Source organism: Lineus longissimus, chromosome 10 (genome assembly GCF_910592395.1).
Source record: "Lineus longissimus chromosome 10, tnLinLong1.2, whole genome shotgun sequence".
NCBI lineage: Eukaryota > Metazoa > Nemertea > Pilidiophora > Heteronemertea > Lineidae > Lineus > Lineus longissimus.
Genome location: NC_088317.1, coordinates 6,017,157 through 6,033,515, shown reverse-complemented (window position 1 = coordinate 6,033,515; position 16,359 = coordinate 6,017,157). Strand labels below are relative to the sequence as shown.

General features: G+C 42.3%; 2 protein-coding genes across 2 annotated transcripts in view; one reads left to right on the top strand and one right to left on the bottom strand.

The window, feature by feature from the left end:
• LOC135494237 (zonadhesin-like) overlaps positions 1 to 3,024 on the top strand; it is a 56,115-nt gene extending 53,091 nt beyond the window's left edge. The window contains exons 28-32 of the mRNA XM_064782083.1: positions 394 to 564; positions 860 to 970; positions 1,250 to 1,399; positions 1,900 to 2,001; positions 2,748 to 3,024. Of these exons, the coding sequence (XP_064638153.1) occupies positions 394 to 564; positions 860 to 970; positions 1,250 to 1,399; positions 1,900 to 2,001; positions 2,748 to 2,887 (674 nt within the window). The 3' untranslated portion in view covers positions 2,888 to 3,024. The remainder of the gene's footprint in view (positions 1 to 393; positions 565 to 859; positions 971 to 1,249; positions 1,400 to 1,899; positions 2,002 to 2,747) is intronic.
• The window catches only part of LOC135494239 (Na(+)/H(+) exchanger beta-like), a 333,142-nt gene that overhangs the window by 311,395 nt on the left and 5,388 nt on the right, over positions 1 to 16,359 (bottom strand). The gene's annotated exons all lie outside the window — the stretch shown is intronic.

The window sequence follows — 16,359 nt, the reverse complement described above, 5'->3', positions numbered from 1 at the left end:
GTCACAGATCTCAACCACCCTATTACTGTGTACCATGTTTACCCGAGCGTTATGATAATAGTAATAATACTGTTCAAGTCTTAGCGCTTCAAACGTCAGCTGCTCAAAGCGCTTCCGAAGTGTCATTTGAAAAGTAACGTCTTTAAATTTGACACAAAGCTGTTCTTGTCCAAGTATTTCATATTTTCCGGGGTTGGGTTCAACAGCTTTTGCTGCAACAACAGCGAAGCTGCGGTTCCCATAGACAGTTTTGTTTTTGGTGCGGATGTAAACTACCAGGCATTTTGAGACTATTGATCTCGTTGACCGTGAAACATGTTTATGTGATAGAAGTGAATTTACATATTGGCCCGAGGGTTAGTGTTGACTATCTGCATTCATTTTTTTCTTCAGATCCCATGTATCCAACGACGACGGAAGGAAATGCCGGGGGAGCTGGTTGTGTCATACCATTCTTGTTTGGTGGAAAATGGCAGGAGGACTGCGTCCCGGGAGCAAATAATAAGAAATGGTGTGGTACTACTGAGAATTACGATCAGGACAAAAAGTGGGGTTATTGCTCAGGTATAAATGAATAATATGACTGTTTATTGCCTAGCTTTTGGGAAAGTGAAAAATTCGTGCTACAATTACGAATATAACCGACGGTTAGGATTACAAACGTAGTTTAAGCTGTTTAGCGACCCGAGTTCAATCTCTGGGCGGGGTTGAAAGTGCCAGAAATAGGCAGAGTTGTAGTTATGCCTTATCAATATAAATCACGCCCAGCTGACCATGGTCATTCCTTAACTGTCTCGTCTGTTGCTACTGATCGGTCCTTGTTCATTGAGTTAGGTTTATCTTTTTCTTCCTGCTTTAGCTGCCTGTCGAACAAGTGCTGGTTTGGTCAAAATGGCTGGTGACGCCTGGACAGAGGGCAAGGAAAAGGTATTTTGTAACACTGATGGATCAATTGGCAAGATCACTGGAGGTAGGTTCATTTAGGGCTTCAAGAGAAGGATATGATTTCATAGTCTGAACCAAAACCTTTTTCAGAAGTTCTGTGCCATCGGGCGACTTTTATATAGCTATATGTGGAGCACATGTCGACTAGTCTTCTAAGTGACGACGTGCGTGTATTCGACCAAGGATGAGTAATCCATTACGGTCTGATGTTTCTCACTAGGATGCTTAGGGCCTATTTCTTGCCTTGGCCACAGACAAAAACACGCATGTATTGTACTATACTTCAGTAATCATTTTTTTCCAGAAAATATCAATACGAAAGCCAGTGGCAAGTGCGTGTTTCCATTTAAGTACAACGGCAAGTACTACGGAGGATGTACAGGCAGCAATCCATGGTGCGCCACAACGCCAGATTACGATACAGATGCAAAATGGGGATATTGTCATTTAATAGGTTTGTATACACTCTGTGCTAAGGATAATCAATCGTTTAATGGATAACTTGGTCATGGGATTTATAGTTGAACAGAATAATGTGCCAGTGCCTAGCTACTACTCCACACAATTATGCTGCCACGTGTGCTGTGTCACTCTGACGGTTTTGGACAAGAGTTGCAAACTTCTCTCTTCGGTTACATTAAATTCTAGTGAAGTGTTTGTTGCAATTTAACGATATTCCAACAAACCTCATCAGAGAAGTCGGTAACATGCTGGAATCCACTTTCGCATGAAAAACCAACATGTCTGCCAAATAATGTGTCCCTCCAATATCAATCGGTTACAAGCTATCACATTTTCTTGAATCATTTACAAATGAATGAGGTTAATAGTTATTCTGGAACACTCTTAAAGAATATTAGTATTTTTGATCCGATGATGACATCTACATGTAGTCGTGCTTTTGGGCTCTTTTTGTGGAGTGTAAAATACATATTAGGTTGTTGATAATTTCAGCTACATGCCTGACGCAGGATCATAAGCAAGTGACAGCCGGCGAAACATGGTCAAGTGGAGGGATGGAATATTCATGTGGAAGAGATGGAAAAGTTAGGAAAAGTAAGAAAGACCTAATTTGGAGTTAATGTGAGGGTAATTTTCCGGTCGTTCCACGTTAGCCGATATTTCTCCCTGAAAAGTGCTACGCCATTTGGTCTAAAGCCAAGGTTGTTTACAAGTTGCAGTGTCCCTGTGATAGAAACATGTCTTACCTCGGTAAGTCAAAGCGACACCTGGCAACCAGATCGGCGGAGCTCGTTTCGGGTCGATTGGCCGTCTCTGACCACTTGGAATTTTGCCCAACATGCAGGAAGAATGCTGACCTGAACACTTTTTCCATCTTAGCAACTGCTAACACCGACTTCCAATGAAGAATCAAAGAAGCATTATTTATCAAAGCAACAGACCACCGTAAAATAGACAATAATCACAGCTTGAGTCTGCATTCTTCCTGAATGTTTACTAAAACATGTACATATACTACGGTGTAATTATTCTATTATTCTGCCTTTCACACATCTGCCCACACAATCCTATTATTATGCTTGTTTGTGAACTGGCAGTATAAATATCTGTATTGTACGCTTTGTCTTTCATTATGACCTGAATATGGCTGGACAGGTCTAGCCGAAAACGTTTGTCATGTGTTGTTAAGAAATCGTGAAAAATGAGAACTCTGGTTCTATTAATTTGTTCGTACCTGTGGTACTATATCATAATAATAATCTCGCCAACATTATAGCATGGTTTGTCAGCGCAATCTACCTTTAAGCTGTTCTCGTAATAACAAAATCCTTTCGTTTCAGACGTGAAGACATCCGCTGGTAACTGTCTCTTCCCGTTCAACTACAAAGGCTCCACTTATGAGGCGTGTACGGAGGTTGCATCGGCTGGTAAACCCTGGTGTTACGTCGACGCATCCGAGTCCGCGTACGGCTATTGCTAGACCATATACTCTAACCACTGATCCATATTCCTCTATTTTTCTGTACCAGTAACTGCAATATGTACCAGCAAATACCAATGTATGAAAAACACATTGGTTAAATGTGTATCCTTTCGATTATCTCTAATAAATATCATTCTAAGCATACACAATTTTTTAATTATTTGTTTTTGATACAGATTAAAAGCCGAGTGTTTGATATCACTCTCGAGTGTCATTACACAGCATTGGATGATCATGTTAGGCTGTTGTCGTATATCGCTAACTCTACAGACCTCTTGGTAGTTTTTTTTACTTAGCGTGGGTTACTTCGGGCTAAAAATGTTACGGATTCGTACTTCGTGGGATCTAATGGCGATCAGGTCGGCGAAGGCCTAAGGCCTGGCCACATTATACGATTCTGCATGTTGCGACCCAACAGTCTCATCGGCTGGGAAGCTTGCGATGAACAAGTAGTACGACGAGAGTGTCTACACTATACGATTGCATCAACCAACTGATCGAAATATGCCAAATCTCAATGAGACGGTCTTCACGTTCATCAGTCCAGAAGTCTGCCATATATAATTCTTTTCAAAATAGTAAAAGGCTTGCCTGATTTATAGTGACTCGATCAACTGATGTAATCGAGGAGTTTCCTAACATTGGATATTGAAGGACTTTTAAAAACAAAAATTATGTATGTATATCTTTTTAAAATAACTGGCAGAGAGTAGTGCCTAAAGTGAGTCTCGACGCCAAAATCGAGAAATATCGCTACATGTAATTTTAATTATGAAAACTGACTCGAAATCGACTCGAAGAGAGACTCGACTCGAGAAGAGAGTATGATATGGGGCATGTAGTTGGGTATTCAAAAAAGTGCTGGATTTCCTGGATTGTGACTCATGGATCGCCACCGCCTGGACGGCTTGTCAAATTCCAGGTTGACCGATATTAGCTTGATAGGGTTACAACTCCGCGATCCAGCATCCTTCCCCAACGAACTACCATAGACTTACCTGTGGGTGTCTTGTAAGCGTGATCGTGTTCATCAAAGTAACAAAGTCATACGAGCGCGAATTCTCGATTATGCATTACCTCTTAATATTTTTCTCTTTGAAAGAGAGCTTATAAGATCTTGAATGTCTGCAACAGTTCTACTACACTCATATGGTTTCTCTTATTGATAAGCGGTGAGAATTACGACCACAAACGTTATGAAACCTGACAAGTTGTGATCAGCGGGGACTCATTGGCTCATGTACAAAGGGCCTGTTCTATAGGTGTAATAGGCCTATGTGTAACCGGATTGATAGCGTCGACACAGTTTGCATATCACAACTACCTTATATGCCGACAGATTCATGCTCCAAAACATGCAACTGACCTCAAATTCGCTGTGGTCCGATGGACTTTTCTGAAGGTTTCTGAAATTCGACAGTGTTGTTTTCGTTCTGCGCGTTTATCGCTGATCGTCAGGTTTATCGACAAAATGGAGGGGCATAGACCATGATGTGCACAGTACTTCGTCCCCTTGGGTGAATACCCACATACTGTACCTGAGTGTGTGGTTGTCAAGATAACATGTATGGTGACTACGTCCCAAACATTGCATTTTCCTAGGACCAGGGCAATACACTTTGAGGAAATCAATACGAGTTCAAAACAGGCTGCAAAGTAACAGTAAATCACGAGTGTGCCATGATATATAAAAAAATTGTTGGACCATCATCCATCAAAGTATTTAGACAGCATTTCTGCTCCAATATGCATCATATTGCCATGTGCACTGATGCATAGTTAAAACGGTGACTATTTTATATCTATCATTCTGGACAAAGATTTACTGCAATGGTTATCACAGCTGTATATAAAGACTGATAGATCTCATTAAACATTCTACATTCCCGTAAAGTATTTCAGCAGCAAAAATGTATGCAATAAAGATGCAAGGCTGCATGAAAGCAAAATAATCTATAAACATATCCTTTTATTTTGACTGACTTCTCGCTATAAACACGAATAAATATTCACGTTAGTTGCATTTAAAAGACTCGAAGATTTTCAGGAAATTGCGACCGATATATTTTGTTCGAGCGTTCTTGCTGCGTACATTCGTGTGTATCGCACATGCAATACACGTGCAATATGGACGCCGATACTAGCAGAAATAATATGCTTGCATATCATGTCTGTTTTTTGGAGAATGTTCACAGGCGGCCGAGACCCAGATTTCCAAGTGAGTATTGATCTGACAGTTAACCCTAACTCTATCAAACAGCACTACTACACCGTCGGGGCAGAGTGATGCACACCATCAAATCATACTAAGACAACATGCTGCGATTATTTCTGATAACTCGTCAGCAAACAGTCGAAAATGACATTTGTCTATTCAGATAACCATTCTGGGGCCTTATTCACCAACTTCACGCAACGCAAGCAAATTTGCGTGCACGCAACTGACAGTTGCGGGGAACCGCAACTTGCGTTGCGTCGTAGTCACAAAACTAGACGCAATGTTAAGTTGTCCACGCCAGTATAAGTGACCGCGCAAATGGTTATGTAACCGTGAATGCCTCTAAGAATTGGCCATTCTGCGTGTAACTATTTTGCGGTAAGCAGGATAATCGCCGTGTCTTAGGCCTACGGTACTGTATAGCCCTACATTATTGAGTCATGTCTTCTGCCAAGCAGAAACGAAAGGCGAATTTTTCGGAAACAGAGAAAAGGGTGCTGTTGAGTGATGTTGAAAAATACTACTCCATAATAAACGGGAAGTTCGGTGATTCTGTGACTATGCAGAGGAAAAACGAAACGTGGAAAAAGATCACCGATCACGTAAATGCTGCATCGACCTGTCTTCAGACTGTAAACGAAATTAAAAAGAAGTGGGAGGATCTTAAAACACGAACCAAGAGAAAAGCCACTGGTATTAAAAAGACTGTGAACGAAACTGGTAATGTGCCGTTAAAGGATACGCCTGTCGAACAACTAACGGACGTCGAGAACCGGATTGTCGGCCTGCTGGGGGTTATACGAACCCAGGGAATTGATGGTGGGATAGATACGGATGTACCAAAGGATAAACCAGTTGCCAGAAAGCCAACAGCTCTGGTTCAAGAGCACGAGGAGGACACTGATGACGAAACTCAGGTAAGTAAAAGGTGACCGATTTAATGGGTGGGATGAATAACGACTAGTAAATGCGTTTACTTCAGTTTTACACAGTGAAGCCTTATACATTTGGACAGCAGAAATGAAGTAAAAGCATTTACTAGTCTTTATTCATCCCACCCAATAAAGAACTCATTGCGTGTGATGAAAGGCAAACTTTAGGCGAACTTTTTGTATTGTTTACTCTCCTTTTTCTAAAGCCGATGATACAGTAAATTAGAAAAAGAAGGAAAGAAGTTCAACATTTATAAACAACAATCAAAACACTTTATTTTTGATTAAACTCAATAGAACAAGCAAATAACATGAAAATGCTTCCACAACAAGAACACTTGGGCATAGTCCGGATTATAGAGGCTTTATCAAAACTGAACATAAAATGCATTTTTTACAGGACATGTTTGACTCGGCGTGTGGGAGCCGGGGGTCAAGTGTAGAACACGTCTCAAAAACGAATATCCGAACACATTGTTGTAAATAAAACGGTTTACTGAAATCAAGAAGTAGACATCAGTACAAAACAGTAGCACAAAAATATGCAAAGAAAATACAATCAAACGCAATCACGACAATGAAAATACCAGACAAAAACCCAATTCCTCACAATGTGTCCCAAATAGGCAATAAACTACAGTATAAATGAAGTGACAGAATCAGCTGGAGCCCAATGCTCAATAGAATAAGACAGAGACAGTATTGGCTCACTGTCTATAGTGACCATTAAAGTTGCATGGGTTTTTTAACCTCATTTTGCGATAACCTCGTTTGTCCATAAGGGCTGACCGATTCGGGCGCAATCGGCATCATTGGCTGTGTTTGGCATCATAGGTGTGACTCGTGAAGTGATTTTGGACAACAAACCATCGTATATATCTGTTTTTTTCGTTTTTCCATGTAATTTTGCCACGCCCCTTTTCCAGGGTGTTAGTCATATTGATTTTTTATGGTCATATGTACGTACATTCGTACAAGGGGACGAGCTTACTATGTTCCAACAAATCGAGTACATTCGCAAAATGTTGATTTTTTGGAAGCGTGTGAGTAGTGCAAATCGGCCACAAACAATTTATTCCATTTGATTCCATTTGATTCCATTTGATTCCATCGACAAATATTTAAAGAAAAGAACGAATATCGTGCCAGTTCGATAGTTTCAGGTTTGATTAGTAAGGTTTGATCCGGGGGTGTGATAATGATATGCTACATTAGCCGATAATCAACCTGGGATCGATGAAGTATTGCAGGTGTATGACTGTATGCAACTAAGCTTATGGTGAGCATTCGGAACGAGGTAATCACCGTAATTACCGTCATCCATTAATGTTTACATCGTTCACTGCTTGCTTTCCGTACAAAATCAGTAAGTTTTCAGATGTCGAGGTGATGGAAATACTCATCGAAGTGTCAATTAGTTGTCTGTGAATCGCTGGCAGCATTGGTATGACCTGGTTTGGGTGACACTGACTGACAGAGTTGCACTTGCAGCCTGATGCGGATGGCCGGTGAATTCTGAAGTCAACGTATACGTATAGGCCGGACATCCTAAACAGCGTCCACCAGCGTCCACCAGGTTTCAAAGTTATCAAAATTATATTTTCTTGACATTATTATTAGGTTATTTAAAACATATTTTGCAAGTTTCATTGCAATATATTGAAAAATAAGTGAATTATCTGTGCTAGAAGGCTGTAGGAAAAACCCGGAGGAAAGGCTTGCGGTATGTTTCTTCTGGATTAGGCCTACCCACAAGTATGTCTGTGAATAATTTAACAATCTGTAATGAAAAAGGTGAATTCACTGATGACGGCTCATCCAAGGCAACCAATTTGGCCCCAGGCTTTGGTCAGGCTTATTTGCCTTCTCTTCCCAACAGCGATGGATATGAAAACTCCCTGCACTCCTTCGTGTACGTGGTGAAGTCTTTTCAATGTATTTCACTATTTTTAAACAAAGATTAGATTGCTTATGTAAACTCATCATTATCATGTACATGTATTTTGCAATTAACGTAGCGAGAAGTCACCACTATAACAGATAAAACTTACATCAATACGCCTGCATATTTCACTGGTAGAGTAACCTGGCCCACTAGCACTGGCTCCACCATGTCCACTTGCACTGGAACGACTACAACAATCGTTCGTGCCAACCAACAAAAAAATGTCCGAAAACGAAGACCATCTAATCCGCCGACATTTTTCTAACAAGCCGGCAGTTTCATAACCCTGGTATGCAAAAGTTATATGGCTCTTGAACGAACTCCCCAACGCCTCATTATCCACGTACTTCAAAATTGATGCGGAAAAAATTGCAGTACGCTTCTCATTCTCCGACACTCCCGCCATTTTGGTTTTTTCTTTGATATCTGTGTCAATTCGTTGTTTTTGCGACGACCAATAATGACGAATCATCAGCAAGAGTATTGACTTGTCGTAGTGGCCGGTAAGGGCGATGGGACGAGGCCTTATCACTAAGTCCGTAGTGTAACTAGTTGTAACAACCCTTCTTGGTTTATGCACATTTTGCAGTATTTATACCCTTAAAGAAGCAAATGCTTTCAACACATATAATCTGTGCCTCTTAATGATTCAGCGATATCTAGAAATCATCACTTGCGTGTTTCCAGGGAATGTGAAGATTTTTTTCATATTTTTGCATTTTTCTCCAAATATAGGGTTTAAAATGTGCCTTAGCCTGATTATACTTCTAAGCTCTTCAATTAGTACTCGCATTTTAGTCTGGCGGTCCGCCATCTTGGATTCAGTAAGTGAACCAATTGGTCCAGTCCCTGTACACATTGACAACATTACAGCAATCATTTCTCACAGTGAGCCATTATCGCCGAAGGGCTTGTACTATAATATAAATAAGTGTAGGCCCAATGCCAAGTAAAACTGCACTCAAGTCAAACCAAAGATAAGATTCTTCAAAACATTCAATAACGGCAATTATAAAACCAACCAAGCATGACACAACTCAAAACAGGAGGACATAATGGTATTACATGTTAAATGATCAATAAAGACAAACACATAATGATGAAATAATACTATATAGTACATATTGTACACCCTATGCATGGGGAAAATAACCAGCACATGTGGATCTCCACAGCATGGACTGAAAAAATGGTCTCAAAGACAACAAAAATGTTTACTCACAAGACAAATTAGACTCCCTAGCTCGTCCCTGAATCCCACTTTACGATTACAATGAAAATGAACACAAATAGTAACATCCAAGATACAGATGCGGACAGATAAAAACACTGAAACCAAGATAACTGGTCTTGGTCCCAGACCTCCATTGGCAAGAAAGGAAAAGGAACCCCCAAATGACCTATGCAAATTAGAGGTCAACATGTATAAATAAAACTTTTGAACAAATATTTAGGCGGGAAAGTTTAAACACAAAATGGCCTTCACACGCCCGGCCCCTAATTGACCAAGTTAACAACGACAACGACTCAGTTACAAAACCAAATATCAAATAGAAGGCCAGCATAACTCGCTTTCAAATAGATCAAAATACACAAATGAAACACACTAAACTAGACCAGTTCTAAACGTTGAACTTAGTTCCTATCCTAAGAATGAATGTCTACTCGACATGGTGTCAAAAACCAAACTTTCCAGGATTTGGCACTGAAAATTTGTGACACAAGATATATTTAGTCCAATACTGTCCATTGGCAAATATATTGAATAAATTGCAATGTAAAAATGTTAGATAAACACCGGATTATAACAAACACACAAACTAGAATAACTAGAATAATTGAGATTGTCCTCGGTACACACACTGGCACACAGTTCATGTGACTATGACAAACAGTTTAGTCTTGCTGAGGTTCATCCATTTCTAGTAACAGACACAGTTTGTGGACAGGTCTATCCAGTACAGTTCCAGTTGCTGTTCGCAACCTTACACGTCTGACAAAACCCCTTTTGTCAGGAAAAGTCTCAACAATCTTGGCCATTGGCCAAGCACCTCGCGGGGAACTCTGATCCACAATCAAACAAATGTCTCCAGGAACCACGTTCCTCCTGGGAGTGAGCCATTTCTGCCTTGTTTGGAGAAGGGGAAGGTATTCCTGGATCCATCTCTTCCAAAACAAGTCAGCCAGAAATTGGACCTGTCTCCATCTACGCCTTGTGTACAGGTCATTCTTATCAAATGTTCCAACAGGCAAGTACGGTTGTGACTTCAACAACAACAGATGATTTGGAGTAAGAACTTCCAAATCACTAGGGTCACTTGATGCTCTAGTGAGTGGTCGGTCATTAACCACTGCCTCAACTTCACAAAGCAAAGTACGCAGTCCCTCGTCACTCAGAGATTGTTCCTTCAAAATAACCTTCAACTTCCGTTTCACAGTTTGAACCTGGCGCTCCCAAATGCCTCCTTGGTGAGGAGCATAGGGAGTGTTGAACTCCCACACAATGCCTTGCTTCGCCAGCATTTGCTGGATCCTACTCTGGTCAATACTGCGAAATGCTAACTTTAGTTCCTTTTCAGATGCAACAAAGTTAGTGCCATTATCCGAGCACAGCTTTACAACTTGACGTCTACGGGCAATGAATCTTCGAATCGCATTGATACAAGAGTCCGTGTCTAAACTGTCTGCCAATTCAAGGTGTACAGCTCTGACAGTCAAACATGTGAACAACACACCATAGCGCTTTACCGTACTACGACCTCTTTTGACCTCGATTGGACCAAAGTAATCAACTCCAGTCCGAGAGAATGGCGGTTCGTCAGGAATTAACCTGCCCTGCGGCAAGTCTGCCATTTTCTGTTCAATCACCTTTGATCGATGTCTCCTGCAAGTAACACAGTCTGAAATCACCTTTCTGGCAGCTGAATTGGCATTAGTAATCCAAAATCTCTGCCTGAGTTTCGCTATCATATGATTTCTACCACTATGCAGTAAGTTTCTATGGATGTCCTGGAGTTTCGGCTGAGAAACATGACAGTTTTTAGGCAAAATCACTGGATGTTTTGCTTTCCTTGGCATAGCTGAATTACTCAACCGACCTCCAACTCTGACCAGACTATCCTCTAGGAATGGATCAAGTTGGTACAATGTACTGGCTCTTTTCACAACATTTCCTGATCCTTCCTCAAGACATTTGATTTCCTCACAAAATGTCTCGCGTTGAGAGAAAACTAGAATGGCTTTCTCAGCTTTTCTCAAGTCGTCAACAGTCAGCGGACTGCAAGTCACATCATGCCTCTGAACATCTAAGTTCTGTTTACGAACTCTGCTGCGGCGCAGAAGCTCTCCACGCACCCTAAGTATCAGCGCTACGCCTCTCTTCAGCCCACTCCAAGATGAGTAGTGATTTATCAGCTTTCTTACAGTTTCAGACGCACTATCCTCTATGTCAACTGAACTAACTGCACCAACTGCAGCACACTTGATCTCAAGATCATCCACGTTGTTTGCTCCAACAAGGTTGGCTATGACGCTGGGGTAAGTCGGCCATTCCTCCATAGGTTTCCACAGAAACTCTGGACCATTGGACCAAGAACTACAGTTCAAGAAGGCGTCTGCCCACAGGCCTCTCGAAGCATGATCTGCTGGATTACATTTTGTGTCAATGTAACACCACTGGGAAGCATCAGATCCATCATGGATGATTTCTAGTCGATTGGCAACAAATGTTTTGAACCTGGTACCCTTGTTCCTAATGTACTTGATGGCAGCGGTACTGTCAGTGAAGAAGATTGACTTGTCGAGGGTTAAGTCTAACTCCTTTCTTAGCATTTTATCAACACGAACAGCTACAGTGGCTGCTGTCAATTCCATTCTTGGAATTGAGATATGTTTGAGCGGTGCAACACGAGATTTGCTAAGTAGCAAGCAGCAGTGGATCCTTCCATCGCCATTCACCAGTCTGAGGTAAGACACTACCCCATATCCAGCTTCACTACTGTCACTGAAGTGAACCAACTGGGAAGAAACTACATTGTTAAAGTCCTTCGGTTTGACACACCTGTCTGTCTTGAAGTTTGAAACCTTAGGTAAATCTGACAACCATCTCTGCCACTTAGCCATATGCTCCTAAGGGATATCATCGTCCCAATCTATTCCAAGGCGGCATAAGTCCTGCAGAATCAACTTAGCTTTCAGAATGAACGGTGAAAGAAAGCCGATCGGATCATACACTGAGCTTGTCACAGATAAGATACCACGGCGCGTTGGCGGCTTATCTTTGTCTATCGTCTTAAAGCCAAACTTGTCTGACTCTGGATCCCATTGGACCCCTAGTGCCCTCTCAAGGGGCAAATTGTCCTTATCCAAATCGATGTCCTTCATGCCTTTGGCCCTGTCTTTAGCTGGAACTGACTCAACGACAGGTCTACTATTACTAGTCCATTGTGTGAGTCTAAATCCACCCTTGGCGCAAAGCTCCACCACATTAGCCACCAAAGGGATGGCACTGGCATCACTGGGCTGGTTTCGAAGACAGTCATCGACGTACATGTGTTTTAGTAGAGTGTCTGTGACATCCTTCTCATACAGGTGTTGGTTGTCCAAAGCGGTTTGCCTGAGGGCAAAATTGGCGCAACTTGGTGAAGATGAGGCACCGAACAAATGCACCATCATCTGGTATTCAATGAGCGGACCGGATGTGTCTCCATCTTTCCAGTACAAGAATCTCAAGAAGCTAGCTTGTTCAGGGGGCACGCGAACCTGATAGAACATTGACTCCACGTCACCCATGACTGCAACATTGTCCTGTCTGAATCTCAGAAGTGTACCAACAAGAGTGTTAGTGAGGTTTGGCCCCTGTAGGAGTTGATCATTAAGAGATGTCCCGCCAAATCTTGCCGCACATTCGAACACAACACGCAGCTTCTTCTTCTTCGGATGGTACACTCCGTGATGTGGTAGGTACCATGTTTTACCATCGCAACGATTCAACTGCTCAGTCGGCACTTCTCGAGCATATCCCTTTGTCAACACATTGTCCATAAAGGCCTTGTACTCCGTATGAAACTCACTATTCCTGGCAAACTTTTTTGCCAATGTAGCTGCACGCTGTTCTGCTTGAGATCTGTTGTTTGGCATGATAACAGAATCACGCTTGAAGGGCAGGCCAAGAACATAATGACCTTCCTCCATGTACACTGTACTTTTGACAATGTCCAGAAATCGCCGATCATCCTGAGATAACTCTTTCTCGTCATCTGCTAAATGCTCACTAAAGTCCTGATTGAAGTACTGGTGTAGCTGTCTCTCCAAAACACTCACTTTGTTCACAGAAACACGAAAGCTACTCAACTCACTTCGTGTCTTGCCAGGTTTCACGGGACCATTGACTGACCAGCCCAATAGAGTCCTAATGGCGTAGGGACCACTGTCCTGGCTTTGTACAATCTCATAAGGCTCCATAGCCTTTGGCGCATTCGAACCTATCAGCAAATCAACGTCTGCATCAATCTCTGGAATCTTAACTTTACTGAGATACGGCCATCTATCAATGTCCTCTTGCTTAGGAATGTCATCCTTACTCACGGGTAACTCGGACTGAGTAAACACTTCAGGTAGCTCAGTGAACACACCAGTATCAAGGCCGCTAACTTCAAATCCCTTCAGCAGGTATCCGGTCGATGGCTTAGACTTATCGGACATCGTAGAGATGTTGATTTTTACCTTAGATCCTCGAAGATTCAGTCGTTCCATCAGTGTCTCAGAACAGAATGTAGCCGAACTTCCTGTGTCGAGAAGGGCGTAATTCTTTATTGCCTTGTCAACGCTTACTGACTTCACCAATACGGGCACAACCGGCATAGCGTATCCTGAAATGAGCCCGGACGTGCAACAGTTCCTCAACTCCTGTGCTGCGGTGTCCACTTTCTGTGACCTATGCAAGCAGGTTGGATGTGATCCTGAACACACCTCACATTGAAGCCTGTTGGTACAGTTTTTGCTCACATGACCATCGCTCATCAAGCAGCCAAAACACAACTTCTGCGCTCTTAGAAAGCGGATCCTATCATTGTTTGGCGTGTGCTGTAAACGTCTGCAAACGTCCAAGCCATGAGTACCCTTGCAGTACAGGCATGATTTAACACTATCTGACTTGCCCACATTGTTGACATTGTTCCTATGTTGATCAGAACTTGGCCTCACTGCACTACAAGCGGTTGCAAAGCTAGTCTTTGCTGAAGCAGGTTTTCCATATCTCGGCTTGGGTTTCTCCTGGGAAACCGGTTTACTGTCAACGATTGACCCAAATACTGGTTCGTTAAGCAAACGTGATTGCCTGTCAACAAAAGTGACAAAGTCCTCAAATTTGGCTCTTTTGTTCTTGTCTGAAATGTCAAGAGCACGGCTTCTCCATTGAGCCCTCATTTTGAACGGAAGTTTGGAACTCAGCTCCTGGAGGTTTTTGGGGTGGTCAAGTTGCCTCATGTACTCTATGTCCTTCATTGTATTCAGACAACCCAGCAAAAACAAGGCATACTTCTTGATCCCTGCCGCATCCTCTGCCTTGATGCTCGGCCATTTCATCGCTTTCTCAACATAGGCAGTCGAAATGCGGTACTCATCCCCAAAGTTCAACTTTAAGAGCTCCATAGCCCTCTTGTAGCCCTTTGCAGGATCCATGTGGATGCAACTTCTCACCAACTCTTGAGGCTCTCCAGAAGTGTATTGCTCAAGGTAGTAAATATGATCCTTGGGACTATCAGTCTTGTCGATAACGCCATACTCAAAAGCTCTAACAAACAACCTGAACTGCATTGGATCGCCTGGGAAGACAGGAATTGTTCGTGCTGGCAAAGTTGTTTTCAAATTTTGTTTCACTAGCGACTCAGTAATGTCATTCTGCCTTCTGATAATGTCCTGAAAGGCCTCCATGGCTTCTGACATTCGCGAACCAATTGACTCATCATCAGACACGTCAGGAACTTGCACCTTAGGTTTACGTGCAAAACCTTTATCTAAATACTCCAAGTAGGATCCCCTATGATCACTGCTGACATCATCTTCAGATTCAGAAACGGGCAAATTGGGTTTGGGCCTAACGCTGACAGGCTTTTTACCAGAGTTCTCAAGTCCAGCCAACAGTTCTGCTTTGACAGTGGAGATTTTCACTTGGGTCTCCAAATCGATTAACTCCTTTTTCTGTTGAAGCTCAAATGCCCTCTCCTCTGCTACCTGAGCAAGCTTGAACTCCTCTGCCGCGATTGCTTGTTTTACACGCTCAGCCTCAGCTTTCACCTTCAAAGCCTCAATTTGCAACGTCTTGTTGATGTCCGACAAACTTCTCACACTGAGTTCAGATTCCTCTGCGCTAACTTCTTCGTCACCTAACTCGTCCTCTTCGACATCCTGATCGACTTCTGGCTCAGGACTCTTTGCCTGAGCAAACATAGCCTTTGCCTGCTTTCTGACAGAGGCCCTTCTGGAACCCTGTAAGGCTTGTAACTGGCTTTCAAGGGCCTTTTGAGTAGGCCTACGCTCACGCTCACCCCAACGATTGGGCCTTTCTGTATGGGGCATTTCGTTAAAGGGAGATCTGAACACAACACACAAACGGAATGTACACAAAGACGTAGGCTTATCAACGCTATTATGTAACCTAAACGAGCCCCACTGACATCGTCTCCAAGTGCTTATGAATCCTGACCAGCCGTACTAGACAACACGAAATTGACTTAACGAAATAACGTTCCTCGATGTAAACCCAGCGAAACTAACGTAATGACGTAATCCTGATAAAGCGTGACGTAACGTATCCTAACTCGTATTGACGTATCACCGTAGTAACAAACGTGAAGTACCAGTTCCTCCTAACAAGGTTCTGCTCCGTCAGCTTGCTGCTCGATCATGGCTTGTATCTTCATCCGTCGATCTTGTCACCTCCAATAATTTGTCTTTAAACCATGTGGGAGCCTGGGGTCAAGTGTAGAACACGTCTCAAAAACGAACAACCGAACACATTGTTGTAAATGAAACGGTTTACTGAAATCAAGAAGTAGACATCAGTACAAAACAGTAGCACAAAAATATGCAAAGAAAATACAATCAAATGCAATCACGACAATGAAAATACCAGACAAAAACCCAATTCCTCACAATGTGTCCCAAATAGGCAATAAACTACAGTATAAATGAAGTGACAGAATCAGCTGGAGCCCAATGCTCAATAGAATAAGACAGAGACAGTATACTATAATATAAATAAGTGTAGGCCCAATGCCAACTAAAACTGCACTCAAGTCAAACCAAAGATAAGATTCTTCAAAACATTCAATAACGGCAATTATAAAACCAACCAAGCATGACACAACTCAAA